The sequence below is a fragment of the Diadema setosum genome, chromosome 11, assembly GCF_964275005.1.
Source record: "Diadema setosum chromosome 11, eeDiaSeto1, whole genome shotgun sequence".
NCBI lineage: Eukaryota > Metazoa > Echinodermata > Echinoidea > Diadematoida > Diadematidae > Diadema > Diadema setosum.
The window spans coordinates 37,296,984-37,315,254 of NC_092695.1; the positions used below are offsets into that span (position 1 = coordinate 37,296,984).

At 38.5% G+C, this 18,271-nt stretch overlaps 1 protein-coding gene across 1 annotated transcript in view; it reads left to right on the forward strand.

Annotated features, from left to right (window-relative positions):
- LOC140235472 (relaxin receptor 1-like) overlaps window positions 1-18,271 on the forward strand; it is a 156,093-nt gene that overhangs the window by 131,499 nt on the left and 6,323 nt on the right. The window contains exons 11-18 of the mRNA XM_072315499.1: window positions 753-824; window positions 2,238-2,309; window positions 2,939-3,010; window positions 4,126-4,197; window positions 5,133-5,362; window positions 6,045-6,497; window positions 9,550-9,717; window positions 14,760-14,939. Of these exons, the coding sequence (XP_072171600.1) occupies window positions 753-824; window positions 2,238-2,309; window positions 2,939-3,010; window positions 4,126-4,197; window positions 5,133-5,362; window positions 6,045-6,497; window positions 9,550-9,717; window positions 14,760-14,939 (1,319 nt within the window). The remainder of the gene's footprint in view (window positions 1-752; window positions 825-2,237; window positions 2,310-2,938; window positions 3,011-4,125; window positions 4,198-5,132; window positions 5,363-6,044; window positions 6,498-9,549; window positions 9,718-14,759; window positions 14,940-18,271) is intronic.

An 18,271-nucleotide genomic window follows, 5' to 3' on the forward strand; every position in this document is an offset into this window, starting at 1 on the left:
TCTCCGAGGAGGATTTTGGGTATTTGCCGTTGAAATTGCAAAATTCTCCCCTTATGAGGCATCCGCGGAAGAAAAAACAAAAACGAAAACAATCACTGGCTGTTTATTCTCTGGAGCCAGTAAGATAAATGAAGACATTCATCCTATCGACAGTCTACGATGCAAAGCGGGCTTCTATCTGGCTCTACATGACTCGACATATCTGTAGACTGCAGTCATTTTGTCGTCGCATTATAGTTTTTATTGCCTTTACCTGGGAGGTACCCAGTACTAGGCGACTGTAGTACATCCTTGCCCTCAGAACTGGAGTGACCTTGTTCTCACAAGGCTTGATGGTTAAAATAACTGAAAAAAAAAAGAATCCGCATAAGAAACCGCTGGATACACACATAAATCAAACAGACACACATACGAACAAACAAACAAACAGGCACAAACGCCCACACATTCACACACGCTTACACACTCCTTTAGCGATTATTCGCGTCTGAAGAAGGCCATTGTTTAATGGAAAATTGTAGAGTTAAGGTTTAATTTGCTCACGTCTTTTGTCGTAGAGATCATCATTATTTTCATTCTCATTTGTATATAATATTTATTTTTTTTAATATAGATTACATGAGCTCCCTTGCGGTGTATCACGTCATACAGTGTTATAATTATTGTCTAACTCAATGGAAAACCCTTCACTACTGGTGTAGTAACACTTCTTATGCCATTATTCTTCTTGCATGTTGTCATACTCAACACAGAATTCTTAACAACAACGTCATAAAAACAGTACACCGAGACGCTTTCCGCACTCAGGTGCTACTGAAGGAATTGTAAGTATCACCATTTACCAGTTAAAAACCCTCTACATGTACTGCCACTAACATCTAACGATGGTTCCTAGTATCACATTGCTGTTTTGTTTTGTTTGTTTAAATAATACTATGATCATTGATGAGTTAATATAGTCATTTGCCTCTGTAGGTCAGGTCACTGGATTTCAAGGGAAATCACATACGTTTATAATTGTGTGCGTGCAAAGTGTTTTGGTGCAGTGGGCAGATTGTCGGGAATTTTCTCTTTGGGGAGTAATATTGCCACTGTATAGAGGTATTCTGTTCGCTTTACGAAGAAAAGAGCAGAAAACAATATCGTCATCAGGTCAAATTAATCATTCATGGTCGTATTTCAGCAGTGAAGGATTCTTCATTAAGCCCTTTAAAGAAAACGAAGAAGAAGAGACAGCTTTCATATTCGAGTAATGGATTCCGTGCATCAGGATCATTGTGTCATATGTTGTTGGTTTGTTTGGGGTTTTTTTTTTCGCTATAGGAGTAGTCTGTGGTTGTTCAAGTGAATGATAAAAAGAACGACGTGTTGGATACGAATGAACACAGATGTTATATGAAAGCATTTTGAAAAAAATTAAAGGTTTGCATTATTTCGAGAGCTTCTATTTGTCTGACAAAAGAGAGTGTAATTGTGTATAAGTGTAAAGTTTCGAAAAAGATGACCAGCCCCCGTGTTTCATGATTTGTCTTTGCAAGCGGTGCCATTGCTCTTTGATATCCATATATATATATATATATATATATATATATATATATATATATATATATGATATATATATACATACATATATATATATTATATATTATATATATATATATATATATATATATATATATATATATATCACTGTGGTAATGATACGTATTATCATGGTCATTTTCATAGAGTCGTTCACACCGTACCAGACCCTTTTTACATTGTTGAAATGAGCTACGCTATGATTGAAAATCATAGACTTGTTGAAATGTTGTTTTTCTTTTGATAACATATCAACACATTGACACGTTGATATTAAAAGGCAGAGTTGTATTTGGCAACTTGGCAACATCGTCACTTGCGACGCTATATACTCTCATTGGCGACTGTGTATGGGTATTCAATAATGATGCTCTCTTGAGAACATTGTAGATAAAACAGAAGCGAGTTCTTGAAAAAACAATTACATGTGATTCCTGTGACGACAGTAAAGTGTTCAAAATTGAAATCTAAACGCCCGGAACATTCTGCAATCACGTTTAGACAGGGCGATTGAACGACAATATCCTCACCGGGCCTTGCACTCTCTATCGATATTATTCAATTTATAGAATCAGCTCTACTCTCGTAGCGATATTCAATGACGATTACACAAAATCACTATAATTCATTTTCGCTTACTCGTTTCCCCCTCTCAGGGATATGTCCAATAACCAGATTTCAGAGCTACCAGATGGTGTCTTTGACCATCTCGAACATCTACAGATTTTGTGAGTATACAAATTATATTTCTTCTTTCTGTAAATCAAGGCACAAACTCCAATCGATTAGTGCCTTGAATACAAAGTAAGAATTGAAATTGGAAATAAAGCACAAAAATAATAAAACGATATCATTTCATTTTCAGACTCTTGGTATTATGTAATAACGGGTGTTATCATACACGAATGACGATCCAAAATCACGAAGTAATTTGTCTTGATCTTATCCACATCTCTTGATGCTCTGCATACAACCACGCGAGACATATGCGACCCCTTCCTCGAGTATAAGGGTAATATATGCAGGTGCTATAGCAGATAGGGATCATTGTTACCAATGGTTACAAGACGCTATAAAATTGATAAAACCTCACGCGCAGCTGTAGCTCTCTGTCAATAACATAGGAAAATGATCAGTTCATGTCCTCAAATATCAATGGAGGTAACTGTCTTTGCTACTCGTAGTCATTCATTTTCTTCTTCCTTTTCTTTTCAAAGCGAGAGGTGCACGTGAGAAAAGTGACTGTCGAAATGCCAAGAGCAGAAAAGCTCAAATTCAGTCTATTTCTTTAATGGTGTTTACATATTTTGCGTCATGTCCTTCAATGCATATGTGTGTTTCTTCTTTTTTACTGCAGGAGACTTGGAAATAATCCCATCACAACTCTACCGATGAAAATATTTGACAACCTTTCTAACCTAATTGATTTGTGAGTGCCACATTAAAATTTCGAAGTGCCTTTTCCTAATTTGAAGTGAATTAAGGTAATTGGTAATCTGTTTCCGGATTTAGAGCAAATCGTCAATAAGAATCGCAAACAAATAATGGTGGGTGTTTACCGTCACCTCAAATCATTCTGCTACGATCTACAATGGAGAGACGGTGTGCTGAAAATGACTTTGAATTTAAAACTGTAAGAATGTCTCAAGACTCGATTGTTGAGGAAGATAACGAGTATAAAGTGACGTAATTAGAGATTGACTGCTGAAATATCAAAAAGAGCACTGCGATTATTGTAGAAGTAAACACATTGGCCCAAATTCACGAAAGTTATACTATCTTGTCGATGGTTTAAACCATGGACAAAGACCGTAGTTTTGTATGGGGCGCCAAGTGTCGCATGGTCTATTTCGTTACGAAATCAGTCATTTCGTAACAATACAAAATTACGGTCTTTGTCCATGGTTTAAACCGTGGACAAGATTGTACCACCTTCGTGAATTCGGGCCATTGCGGTTCCACTTGGAACTCAGTCGGAAGAATGTGCCAGAGATGTGATATGTGACACCAGAGCTCATGTTGCACGAGTTGAACTTTTACAGATGCCAAAGTACATATGGCATTATCTATCATGATTACCACGTTAATCTTTTACATTGTGGATGGAGAAATTATCGCTCACAACTGTACTTTGTAAGTGACATACTGTATTCATTTTTGACAATCATGAGTGCTGTCATGTCATTCGCAGTGATCAGTGTTCACGAGCGATTGGAGATATCTCAATGAAAGTAATCGATACAACTCCCATGTTACAGCATTAATCATGCTTTCGACGTATCACTTCGATGTGATTTGGCGTTGTTCTTCAATCTCCATTAACCTCTTTTGTTTTCACAGTAAAAAAGAAAAGAAAAAGCCACTATCATAGTTATTACGATTCTAAAATGTCCATTTACTTGCGACTGACTTGTTTTTAGAGTGTTGTCGTAATCGTCGGTGACGTCATCGTCGTCGTTGTTGCTATTGTTCCTCATTGACCATTCATTTCATTCTGATATCCTATCATGATCTCGTACGCTTATGTCTGCTTTTGTTCCTCAGGAACTTAACTGGAATCGTGAACGCAAACATTAGCGCTGAAATGTTTGAAAACCTCGAGACACTGAAACAAGTGTAAGTTTTTTTGTTTTTTTTAATTCTATCTCTGCTGTTTTTTTAACTCAAATAAAACTGCTCGTACATGACACGAACTTGCATTAGCTGCATAACTGAACGGAAGGAACAATATGTCAGGGTGTATGTAATGCAATATTAAAGAAATGAAAAACCTAAATAACCTTATGTCTAACAAGCAAAGGTAATTGTGTGATTATTCTCTTAGAAATAATAATTGGAAAATACAAGAGACCGCTTTTACAAGTAGTTGATTGATTTTGATGGTGGCGTTGTGATAATAAAATGTATTGGCTTTGAATGAATAAGAAAACAAAAAATACCGAGAGAAAAGTGAGTGAAAAGAAACTAAAAAGAAATGATTATGTATACAGAGCATGCGCGAGTTGTTTTCTTTTAAAAGAAGTGTGTAGATTTGTAAAAACAGGTGATTTATGTGTCCGTCAGTTGCTGGTAATTGTGCAGGTTTGTCTGTATGTCAACATGTGCTAGTGTGCATGTATGTGAATTAACTTTTGCGTGTGATCATGAATGTGTGTGTAAGTTCTCCTTGGCGTCGAAACTGAAGGAGTTGTTTAGCTTTTCTTGTTCAGTTCTATGATTAAATTGTAAGAAAGAAGCCTTAACACCTTGCGTAATGATTTACATTTGCAAAGTGGCAATTATATAATATTTCAAAGAAAAAGGCATAATGTGGGGAAAGGAAAAAATAAGAACGGTTAAGGGAGCAACATTGTTCCATAATACGTCATAAGAGCAATACGCGTTCGCGTAGACTTTTTACAATAGCTGTACAAATTATGAAGTCATAATCTTGCATATTTCTGAATTTGCTGTGTGATTCTTCCAAGGCTCGTTTTTCGTGATGATCTTATTATACGAAGATTGGGATCGGGATGTATTATCTTTTTCTTCACGTTGACATGATATGGCAGAGGGTTTGCCAAGTTCGAGTACTGTCGCTACGTTCCCCATGTGCGGACGTGCGAGCCTCGTTCGGACGGCATCTCGTCCTTTGAGAACCTCCTGAAGAACGTCGTCCTCCGCGTGTTTGTCTGGACCATCGGCATCATCACCAGCCTGGGAAACCTGGGGGTCCTGGTCAGCAGGGCTTTCATGAAGGCTGAAAACAAAGTACACACTGTGGTAGTCACAAATCTATGTGGTAAGCTACTCGAGATCATCCTTTGTAGTTGTGAGGGTTATTTACTAATTCATTTTTTACCTACCTTTTATTCCACTTATTCATTCATTTGATTTTTTAATTAATTGTATTATTTTTTCATTAATGTATTCATTCATTATCTTATATCTAATCATCTAGTTTCTCATATACCTACATTTTTTTTTTTGGGGGGGGGGGGAGGGGTTTGCATGCCCTAGTCATAGTTTACATCGGGGGACCAAGATCAAAGACAACAGTTTCTTAGCGGGAAAATCTGCGAAGCGTCGATATCAGTCGTCAATATTAACGGATGATCGACTCACCTCAACAAATGGATGATTTCATTGACCTCATGTGATGGAAAGACATTTTGTTAGACACAAAGTAAGGAGGTTGTGATGATTTGTCTGTGATACGAACCCCTGCAGCCATGGCTAGTGCAGAAGTGACATCTTCGCTGCGGGTGATGGAGATCAATGTCGACGTGATTACTTTATACCACCATATGATACGGATTTGACTCATCTATTGCCAAGTGTTTTGCAGCGAAAGTCGAAATATACAGTTAATTTTTCCGTACATGACACAAAATAATGAACGCTTCTGAAAGTAATAAGTGTTAAGTCAATGTCTCTTATGTTTGAAGCATATTAGACAAACGGTATTCACTTTACCCTAACAGCCGCTGACTTTCTGATGGGCGTCTACCTACTCATCATCGGTACGCAAGACGTCCGCTTTCGGGACGAGTACAACCAGCACGCGCTGCAGTGGACCAACAGTCACGGCTGTAAGATCTCCGGCTTCCTCGCCATGGTTTCCAGCGAGGTCTCCGTCCTCACTCTCATGTTCATTTCGCTGGAGCGCTACTTCATCATCGTCTACCCGTACAGCTTCCAGCGTATCAAGGCCAAGCGAGCCATCGCCGTGCTCGCCTTCATCTGGTCAATCGGCACCATGCTGGCTTGGGTCCCCATCGTCGCCGTCGGCTACTTCGGAAACTTCTACGGCAGCAACGGGGTGTGCTTCCCGCTGCACCTGCACGACCCAGGCCTCCAGGGGTGGGAATACTCTGCCTTCGTATTCCTTGGCATTAACACTACAGCGTTTGGCGTAATCGTGGTTTCTTACATAGGTGAGCTATCACGGCAATCCCCTCACTTACCTCTCTCCATATCTTTCTCTCTAGCATGCCCGGAGAAAACGTGGGCAATAGTTGTTTACCAACGTCCTTACGCCACGATGTGTGCAGCAGCTGATGATTTGTGACCTTTTCCATGCGACTCCCTGTCACTCGTCACATTTTTTTTTACAAGTTTCGGAGGAATGTCTATTGCTGTCTACCTGTGTCTCTCTTTCCTGCAATATTATGTCTCATATTATTTGATTTCTAAGGCTATCTCTCTTCACCACATGACCTGGAAATAAGAGGTGCCGTTTCCATATCGTCTTTCCTCAGCTCCGTTCATCCAAAACTTCTGAAAGATCTTCTTCGCTTGCACAGGCTATCCATGATCTAATAGTGATAATGATAATAATAATAGTAGTGATGATGATGATGATAATAATAACAATAATGATGATAATAATAATAATAATAATAATAATAATAATAATAATAATAATAATAATACGCATGGCATGTCATAGGACCAGAGGTTGCTTTGCCACAGGAGGTACTGGCGCCACAGTATCGTTTCCCATGATAATGAGTAGCAGCAGATCTGAACTTCTAAACTTCAGGTCTAAACTTCAGCAGACAAGGCACTGTCTTGCATTACCTTTCACAGTCCACGAGACAGTGGCTAGCCGGTCTGATGATTGTACGTCCAAGGAAAGAGTATGGAAAACAAAGCGTCGCAGAAAAGATTATTAAAATCGCTTACCACAGTGAGCAAGTATCACAGCATTAAACATCCTGTGACAAAAGAGATCCTTTCATCTATGAATTTTTGCTCTGCGCAGTGAATTTCCCTGTAGAATAGGAATCCAACGGTTATTTTCCGCTAAGCGATTCTCTTTTAACATTATGATTAACATGCAGCACAATCATTACATGATAGCAGCTTCCGCAGCAAAAGGGAGCATTAGCGTTTGCGTGAGAACGTTTCATTTGTTCCAATTTGGCAGGCATATAATACCAAATTGTCGACGGATATGGACGAATAAGAGTTCAAGAAAATGATATTATTATACATTAGCAGAACACTCAACTAACATTCGCTTTCAGTGGTTTCATGGAGAAGACGCCGCAATCTTGCGTGTAATGAAAGAGGTCAAATTGCGCCTCTCAAATGTAAAGATACTGTGATTGTCTACAGCCAATTTGGTGTTGTTGATATCATTGGATTTATGAAAAGATAAAGAAAGGAATGATATATATAATAGTATCATTATTCAAGATATTTGTATCGTGGGCTCATGACTTATGGCAAATGCATCTTGAGGGATTTCATCTGGTGCTTTGCAGGGCTGGCTGCCTCTTTTAAATTCTTTAAAACTCTGGTCTTTCAGAAATGAAAGACCATAATTTATGGGGGATATTAATGCCATTAAGAACTGACCATCAGATATATTACATTCATCTTCAGTTAGCCTGCAATTCATTTCTGCTTAAGTGTTAGTAAGAGGCCTGGAGCACCACAACTGGATGAAAGAAAAAATGAACGCCTTGGACTATAAATCTCAGGTGTGGGGAGAAAAACTGCAAAGCGTGACCTAGGTCAAATAGAAATGGTGTCATTTGAAATGGCGATAGGCTCTACCTCCTATCTGAGCCATGAGCACCCGAGTGTGTAGAGATACTCGGTTATATACTGGTCTGTTGCTGCCCATGGGAAGATGATACTCATAACATAGGTGAAGCGAAAAGAAACGCACGGATGCATTTATAAATAACGATAATTTACGGTACTGAACATTTGAATTTCTCAATATGTTCGACGACAGACAATAATCCGACTTTTCGTCGAAATTATGATGAAAGGATGCAAAAAAGCAATAACAGACTAGTCCTATCGTATAACTGGCACAAGTTTCCCATTTTCCCATTCTCATTCAATTCAAAATTTGTGCGTGTTTATCAATGCTGTTATCAAAGCTGTGAATGGTATGTACATCATCATTGATGCGGCAAAAAAAAAAAAAGAAGAAGAAAGAAAAAAAAAAGATCTTTCCTTGGGAAGAGAGAGAGGGACGGAGAGCTAAGCAAACGCGAGACGAAATTATGACGGCGTGCCATTTGATGCGTCAAGGACAACAGCCCATGAAATTCATACTCCTCATGACGGTTAATAGACACTGTAATCAAAATATCCATTCTCCCTCAATGACCAATTGACCAGTTTTCAAGTTGTTTATTTGGTTTGTGTGTTTGTTTGTTTGTTTTTTCTTTACCTAGAGCTTGTAACTCTGTCTGTAATTGAGCGTATTCAGACAGTGTCCATTATGATGTCATTGGATGAATGAATGCTTTTATTTGAAATGCGAGTCTTGTCATTTGATAGACAACAATGAGACGTTCACTATCTTCATAGATCTAAGAGTCGATGGCAAAAATTTACCTGCAATTACTGTAGCAATCTAGAACGACACAATTAGTGCAATATCCTGTTCCATGGTATTGACGTTTCAGAACCATTATGCATTATTTTGTGCAGCCGAAGAAAAGAGCAACAGATAACAATGCATCATTGAGAAATTAGGACCACTGCAATGGACTCATATCTCATAGTGCTATTTGCCGTAGCAAATGAAATAGAAATCCGTCCGTGCATCTGTGCTCCTCATCTGGTTTTTTACACTCTGTTCAGAATTGGAACATACGCTGAACAAGCTTGCTTTTAAGTAGGTTCCATCATATTTCTTTAGCATTTATACATAGAGCCAAACTTACAAAGATTTACCGCCATATTCTCTATGTTTACAATAATTTATTGTGAATCCTAGTCGGATATTGTGTTTCACTTTAATTTACTAAATTTGATGTATATTCCTTCAATGAGAAATATAAACATAAATTGAATTGAATTGAAAAAAAAAATAAATAGACGAAATGTGGGATACTATTAAAGGTCCGCGCCAGAAAATGACCTATTAACTCACTGAATTGTATCACTTCTGACTTCTGTATTGCTTGTTTGTTTGTTTGTTTGTTTATTTGTTTTTTCTTCTTTTTTGGTTGCCAGGAATGTTTCTCAGTATAAGACGAACGCGTCGTGCCGCGGCGCAGTGCGGTATTAAAGGCGATATGACCTATGCTAAGCGGTTCCTATTCATTATCCTCACGGACTCGCTGTGTTGGCTTCCCATCGCGGTGTTGAAGGTCATGTCCCTTTGTAATTACATCATTTCCGGTAAGTGCTATTCTATTTTGCTTTTCATAATTACGACGATGGTTATGGTAAATATAGTAACAGTTAAATATTGTAGGAATGACGATCACCATTATTACCACTGTTGCTATTGCTATCCTTATTGTCATTGTGGTGAGACTGGCCGGTATTTCTTTAATTTTTGGCAACGGCAAAATAGGGAGAAAAGTTTTATTTCGTTAGATTGCATCAATATAAGTTGAATGTTTACGTCTATTGCATTTGCAAAGATATCTTTGAGTAGGGCGGGCGGTTGTTCTGAAAATTTGTTTTCCAAGAAGATTCTGCTGAGTCAAGTGTGAAATCATGTTATGATTCAGATTTAGATGATTCGTTACCTGTTTGCTTTTGCTAGAGGAGGGCAAACAGTTTGTGGAATGCACCAAAATCTCAAACCTCTTTGAAGTTGTTGATATAGTGTAATCACGTTATGAAAAATACTCTTCAGAGTGAGTGAAGCAGACTCTCTCAATTCTGACGGTGTTACAAATAATAGTGATATAGGCCTACACTAATGTTTGCTTCATTTCATCGACTGTCATACTTTGATCTCTTAATGGTTTACCCAAGAGAATCAAATGAAGTTGACAGAGAAAATTACAAAAGCATATACTACGGCAATGTCAACTAATGAATGCGCTTGTCAAGTCGCTTCCACGTTTCAAAGGTGGAGTGAGTATATATCCCAGTAAATATACCTCCGGCGAAAATGTTGGGATTTTGTCGAGACTATTGAGCGCGGCGAAATAATAATGGAGATGTAATTTCAGAAGTAAACCTGAAATGATATTAAATCTGGGTGTTTACGATCACGAATCAAGAAAGTAACCGGCTATGTTTTTTTTTGTTTTTTTTTTGTTTTTTTTGCTCAGACAGGTATACTTACTTATCTGTGACAAAAATCATGCGATCTTGTACCTGAAGTCAACATTCACATCAAATATCAGCTGTTTGTCTCTGTAGGCGTGATTTTTGTAAATGATGGAACTTTAAAAGAGAGCAAAACGCCCTCAATGGCGTGCAACGCTGCTTGAATGAAAAAAAAGGCGCATCCTGAAAATTGATTAGATTAGGCAAAGGAGGAGAGCGACTTCCCAATACAGAGAGCATAGTTTGTCCATACTCAGTTTTAATCACTTCTAGATGAAGTTTAATTTGCCGCGCCACAATACCGCAACCATTATTGTTGATAGCATTTGATTTCCCGTGCATGCATATAGGGTCCTACGGTGGTGCTTGTTATTTTTAGTTATTGTAACCCGTCAATACTCGCCATGCTAACCACTGCATTGACAATGCACATAGTTTGGGGGCAAAAGGGAATACGCATTCTCACCTTACGATATACAGTGCGTGTCAAAAAAAGTAATCCATCTTTGAAGAGCTACTATCTTATCATTGTCATCTATGGAGAGTGCAATGTTGGTTGTATGGAATGGGGAACTCTTTCTCTTTCCATTGATACCTAATTATGTTGACAAACGTCATGCATGACTGAGCACATGAACTTAAAAGACAACAATGACAAATTGCACTTTTTCCAAGTTTGCATGTTATTGTGAAGGAATAACGCATGTTTCACTGCATGGATATGATATGTCAATGAAAGTGGTCAAATCATCAGGCCTGCTGGTTTATGTTACTTGGGGTTTCTTCTAACCTATTATGGTTAATAACCGGCAACATTGCCATGTTGTTGATTACTTGGTCGATCCCATAAAGGCTAAACCATCATCCACTATTTCTATTCATATTCAAGACATGGTTTCATGCGAGCTATGTGTTGAATACGAACAGAGAAAAATGGACTGTGTGGTTTCGCCTCTGTGGGAGTGACGAAGTCATCGTACAGGTGGCCATGTTAACGGTTATAAAACATAAAATGTAAGGATAAATCCTTAACACAAACCCTAAACACAAACCTGCATTCGCACAGGCTGGCCAAAGGTATCAATTGAAATAGGTAGAGTTCTCCTTCCTCACAACCAACATCGTGCTCTACATAGCTGATAATTATGAAATAGTAGCCCTCCAAAGTTGGATTACCTTTTTTGATACGCACTGTATAATACTGAAATGTCTGTGCCCTGTCATATTACGTTCACGCGACCTCTCAAGAGTAGGCGGTAAGGCTGATGACGTCACTGAACATAGATTTATTCAAAGCAATGCGACAGAGTGTCCCATGTGAACGCAATGAATAGTAGCGTGCTTGTCTCCAAATGTTTTGAACAATTTGTGAGTAATTCCTCCACAGACAGTTGCTGTGAAAAGCTCAGGTTATCCGTAGAGTCATAGCAACCACGTAAAAGCAATCTGCATGTTATCTGCAAAGCGATATCTCCTCGACTCTAAAAATGTACGAGTTGATTCTAGTGCTCGTTTATGATATGAATATGAGCTTTTGATTGATCACAAAAGAGGAATGAGACCTCCCTATGCTAATATTTTTCTCTTTTTTTTTTTGGGGGGGGGGGATCGGAAATCGTTCTTTGATCATGAAACACGTGTTATGGTAATGTCTGGCCTTGTTGTGTCGCTTTGATCGTCACTTATGTTTTATGGCCGTGACAATGGACATTTATGCAAGCTGATATTCATACAAATCTGCTCCCTGGGAATCGGCATCATTAAAGGAGTTAATCGCAAAGCTATAATAGCTATGGTAATGCAGCAGTAGGGACCTACCTACCCTCTTTTTGCAATCTTTACACCGCAGTTGAGTCGAAGCAGAGATATGAAGGACCGTTATCTGGCTATATTTGTCTATTTATTTTAAGAATAAAAAAAAAATGATAACAGTATTGACGTGAAAGGAGAACGCATAAAAATGACAATCTCAAATCTAACGAGTGAAACGATGGGGTGCACGTCACGAGATCGACACCCGCGAGTCATACAGCCCATGGGTTCGACACTAAGCAAACAAGGCCCACGAGACCGATCCGTGTTTTATCTGTAGAACTCGTGGGCTTTTTTTTTTTACCTAGTGTCGAACTCGTGGGCTGTATGACTCGTGGGCTGTATGACTCGTGGGCTGTATGACTCGTAGGCTGTATGACTCATGGGCTGTATGACTCATGGGTGTCGGTTTCGTGGGATGACCCCAGTTTGCTGCAGTACCACACACACACACACACACACACACACACATACGTACATACATGTATATATCAATGCAATATCTGAATATATATATATATGTATTTATATATGTATGTAAACATTCTTTCATATAGTTAGGAATTTCTTAATGGGGCTCTTGATGTTTGCTTTGTTGCATTTGTTTGTTTGTTGGTCCGTTTTGTTTTGTTTTGCATTTCTTCAGAGTGATTGATTGCATATTGATGCATCCATTACACATTCAAGACTTAGCAAACACACAGAAACTTCTATAGTGGGCTACTTCGTACATTGACCGACTACGCTGCTATTTGACCTCGTCTTGTGATTAATTAATGCGGCTCACCGCAGAAAGCACACATTTCACTCGTCTCCAGTTGCAATGTAAAACCAATAATCCATAGAAATGAAATGAAATTTGCCGATCAGTATATAAGACTTTGCCATCGAGATTTTGAATATGGCGAATTAATTCTTAGAAAGCTTTCCTTCTTCCGATCCGCAAGTCGTCAGAAGCTAATCTATATAATTCACTGTTGCATTACACCATCCCAGCTAAGGTCTATAACCTTACGATGTTATTTTTCTAGCGAACCCGCCCTAATTCGAAGCAGCGCAGTCTTCTTTAGAATTAAAGCTTTCAGGTGTATTTGTGTGTATATAGATGTGCGTGTTTGTATGTTTATATGTTTCTTCTTCTTCTTCTTCTTCTTCTTCTTCTTCTTCTTCTTATTATTATTATTATTATTATTATTATTATTATAACTATCATCATTGTTATCATCATCTTTGTTGTTGTTATTATTATTATTATTATTATTATTATTATTATTATTATTGTTATCATTGCCATCATTATTGTTATTATTGTCATTATTTATATATTCATTCATGTAGTTAGCATTTCAAAATGAAATACAAACGAGAAAATCATATTAGGTCTATATGATTCTAAAGAATGTGGTGATTTTAAGTTCATACCGTTGGTTGACAGGGAAGGAAAAGGCAAACTTAATCACCGAGGCTCGAGGCCTTCCTCCCCGACAAGTGCATGCACCCAGAATCAGCAATATCAATGTAAAACAATTACAAACAATGTCAAATGATACATTATTAAACAAAAGAGTTATTCATTTCAAATACAAAATAAATATACGAGTGGAAATAGGCCTTCAAATCATATCAGTCACTTGAAACATAATCATATTATGGTTTATATAATCTCACTTTAGGCTGTAAACAGAACTGCAAATTCAATGTATATAATATTTCATGTAACAGCTGTCGGGTTTTTTTCCTAAATAGCAAACATCACAAAGCACAGTGTGCCAAATACTTAATCAGGCTCTACTTCATTTGGATAGGTTACAGAGGCCAAAACACCACCTGTCCATTTATCAATCGCAATCATATCATAATACAAATAAAAGCAAAATAAAATAAAGCCCAGATTATCAAATGAATTCAAACATGTTATTATTCAAATAGAAAAAAAAAACCGCAGAGACGAAATTGAATTAGCCATATATACAAATGTCAAATAAAATGATTACATAAATCAACAGAAAACTGTTATTATTGGGAACATAGGCTCTGGGTGTGAATTCTCTGTTTTCTCTATCACAATGACTTGCTTACCTTTCAAGTGCAAAATCAGCCCCAAATAATAATGATGAACTTTGTGCATATTTTCGAAAGTGATCATAGTTGATTACTAACTTGTACCAGAAACAATAAAATGAAATGAAATGAAATTTTAATATTGAAATACCAAATCATCCAGCATTCAGTTCGAGCCACAAAGAAATGTGATTCTCATCGATTCTGTGTAGTTGATAATGCTGTTACTTTTGTTCTTCTATTATTTGTTTGTTTGGTTTTTTTCTCACACCTGATTACAGAAACTCTCTATGGTTGGATAGTCGTGTTTGTACTCCCAATCAACAGCGCCCTCAATCCAATTCTGTATACTATCAGCACCACACCGTTCGCCATGTGGTTCATGCGACAGCTGAAGCGAGGTAAATTCCGTACGTCTGGCTGTTACGTCGGCAGTAAAACCGAGATATTGGAGGCAAGAGGTTTGTTGTTGCAATTGTTGGACTCTGTTCATTAATCGCACCCAATTCTTTGCACCAGTATTGTAAGCACCTCTTATAAAGTTCGGATTGCATTCTTGTTCTAACACACTATTGTTGTAGTGCGTAGCTAGTGGGATGGGATGCATCCTTTATTTTTTTAAAAGATAATTATATACATCAAAAAAGTACATCAAACTGTTGGGGAAATGCAACGAATGCAACTGAAAGGTAACAGTTATCATCCATTCATCAAGACTTGAAGATTTGGTCCTTTATTTGAAACTTATTGTATTTCAACTCTTCTATTTATTTCCGTTACAAAAAAAAAAAAAAAACCAAACCAACAATTTGTTTCCCTAAATACGTATTCTAGGTGGTATTTCCAAGACATATCTAAGATTCATTTCTGTATAAGTTGATCATGCTCACACAAAACAACAATCTTTGGAATGAATGAGTATGGAATGTTTCTTAATGAATGGTTCACCGCATGTGCCATTAATGCAAGAAGGACATATTTGCATGGAAAGGGTTTTCTGTCAGGGTGCAGGCATCACGCTGTTCCGAAATTGACGCAAGAAATCCACTTAAATATTCAATTTTCAATTTCGTGCGAAGTTAGCCCCCCCCCCCCGCCCGAACTTGGTTAAAAACCAGTCAGCGGCCGAAGCAAATACAATGTCTACAGAAGGTCAACCGATGACTCCCCAACCTCACCAGAAAGCTACATGAAGATGCAGTTTTTTATCATAAAATGAACCTAGCTTGGCAGTATCTTCGGGGTATTTTTTGGCCGGCTAAAGATTTTTTTTTTTCCGCCGCTCACGAAGTTGCTGCAGAAGCCTAAGAAACTCCATCGGCGGACATAAGATGGCTTTTGGATGCCCTCACGAATTGCCTGAAGTTTAAACGATCAGAGCCGAATTTGAACATTTTCTTTATCGAGTGTCCATCGGCATAGTGTGAAGCCTGTCTCAATCTTTGAATAAACTGGTTTCCTACATGTTGATGTTGACAGGTTTCGACAAAGCACTTGGCATTATGACGAGTGTAAAGCTCAATGCCCACTGTGCGACCTGCAGAGCCTGCGAGCTGGTGCCAGCTGTACGGGGCGCCAAGTGTCGCATGGCCTATTTCGTTACGAAATCGGTCATGTCGTCGACGAAACGATCACTTGGTAACGAAATGACTGATTTCGTAACGAAATAGGCCATGCGACACTTGGCGTCCCATACAGCTCGCACCAGCTCACAGGCCCAGGTCGCACACTGGGCATTGGGCTTAAAGGGCTACTACAGTATTGGTGGAGATGAGAATTGGGCTTTTAACTTTTTTTGTGAGATACCAAGAAAACACTTATGAAATAGTACAGAGCATACCATTTTAAGAGGAATTCAAAATTTATCTAAGGAAAATCGGGTTTGGAATGACTGAAACATCCAAAAACAAAGTAAAACAAAGCGATTGTAATTAAATGTGGGTCTCACACTTTATTGAATCGCTCTGTTTTGGATATCTCAGCCATTTCAAAACCAATTTTCATCAAATAAACGTTGAATTCCTCATAGAATTACATGCTCTTTCATATTCCATAAGAGGTTTCTCAATTTCTCACAAAAAAAAAAAAAATGTTAGAATCCTGAAATTAGGTGTTAACCCAAACTATACGATCCCTTTAACGTTCCGATCTCTGCCCGGCTGTTCATTGATCCGTCGTCTGGCCCTCTCTTTAATTGTATACGTGGCATTTTTTTTTTTTCACCACCACGACTACTAACAATGTGTTTCATGTCTGCATGACAAGACTAACCCATTTGTTCATTGACAGTCAAAGTGACGGCATGTGAGTTTCCACATTATATGTATTTCCTTCCCTGGAAAACAATGAGAAACTTATCAACTGCACGATTTAAGCATCCCTGATATTTGGCGGAGAAATCCACCTATCTGCATCCTGGGACAGGGCAAGGATGCAGCGCAAAGTATACATAAGGGATTACACAACGATACACGAGTAAGGCTCTCGGCAGTTGCTCGGAGAGTGAAATCCACACTAGTCTTTTGCAAAGGCACCTCGCAATAATTTGTGGACGTGCAGTCACAGCGAGTGTAAAGCCCAATGCCCACTTTGCGACCTGAGCCTGCGAGCTGGTGCGAGCTCTATGGGGCGCCAAGTGTCGCATGAACTATTTCGTGACGAAATCAGTCATTTCGTCGACGGAATGTTGTCATTTCGTAGTTCATTTCGTTAACATTTCGTTACGAAATAGGCCATGCGACACTTGGCGTCCCATACAGCTCGCACCAGCTCGCAGGCTCAGGTCACAGTGGTCAAGAACCTGCTAGCGGAGCTGAGCTCGCTCCGATCGCTGTGTGCGAATCCACCGCTCTCTGTGTGCGAGTGCATTGCGAGCTGCATTTGTAAAAGGCTAAATCCATAATGGTCATTAAATCGCCACAGAACTGTGAACGTAAAGAGAAGAAAAGTAGCATATTCGTGGATTTAGGGTCACCCGAGTTCCCTGTTTTAACCACGAAAGTCTTTTGAAAAATCAAAATTCGTTCATAACTTTTTGGGTAATACTGCTAATTTTCAAACAAACAAACAAACTCATAGTAATGACAACATAACCTCCTTGCGAATGCGCTAAGAGTCAACGATGGAGTCTGCATAATGAGGAGTCTGCATAATGTACGACTCAATTTTGAAGAGCGGACAGAAATGGGAACGTTGTTTTGAGCGCGAAATACCCCAAACGAAAAGGGATTAGCAGGACAGCGCGTGATGGCCTATATTCGTCCAGTGTTTTTTCTTGCTTTTGGTTGTTTCGTGTTGATATTCCATCCTTTTTGGAAATAGTGAAGGCGTGCTTACAATGCATGTTCGATGTCTAAACGGGTTTAATCTTTTTAAAAGTCCATAGTGCGTACAAAAGTATTAATACCCGCTTGCATTGACATAAAGACATGTCCAATGTCGCTTAAAACAAAAGATTTATACCAGAGATCCATACGTCCCTGGTTTCCTGTATGCTAATGCATGTTAAGATCTGTTGATGTATACTGGCCCTTCATAATGTACAAACGCCTTTAACATTTTGATCTAATAAGCATTACGTATCATTTTTTTCTTTCACTTTTCTGCACCTTGTTATGAAAACCACTCATACTAAACCGTAAAATATCAATGATATCGAAAGCCCAGACTGAGACAGGGGAAGTCATATCTTTGTTATGTCCTTTCCTATAAGTTTATCTTCATAGCCTTTCACAAAGACTGGTGTACATCAGTATCCGCTGTCACACTGGCAGATCATTTCAAAGTTTAACTT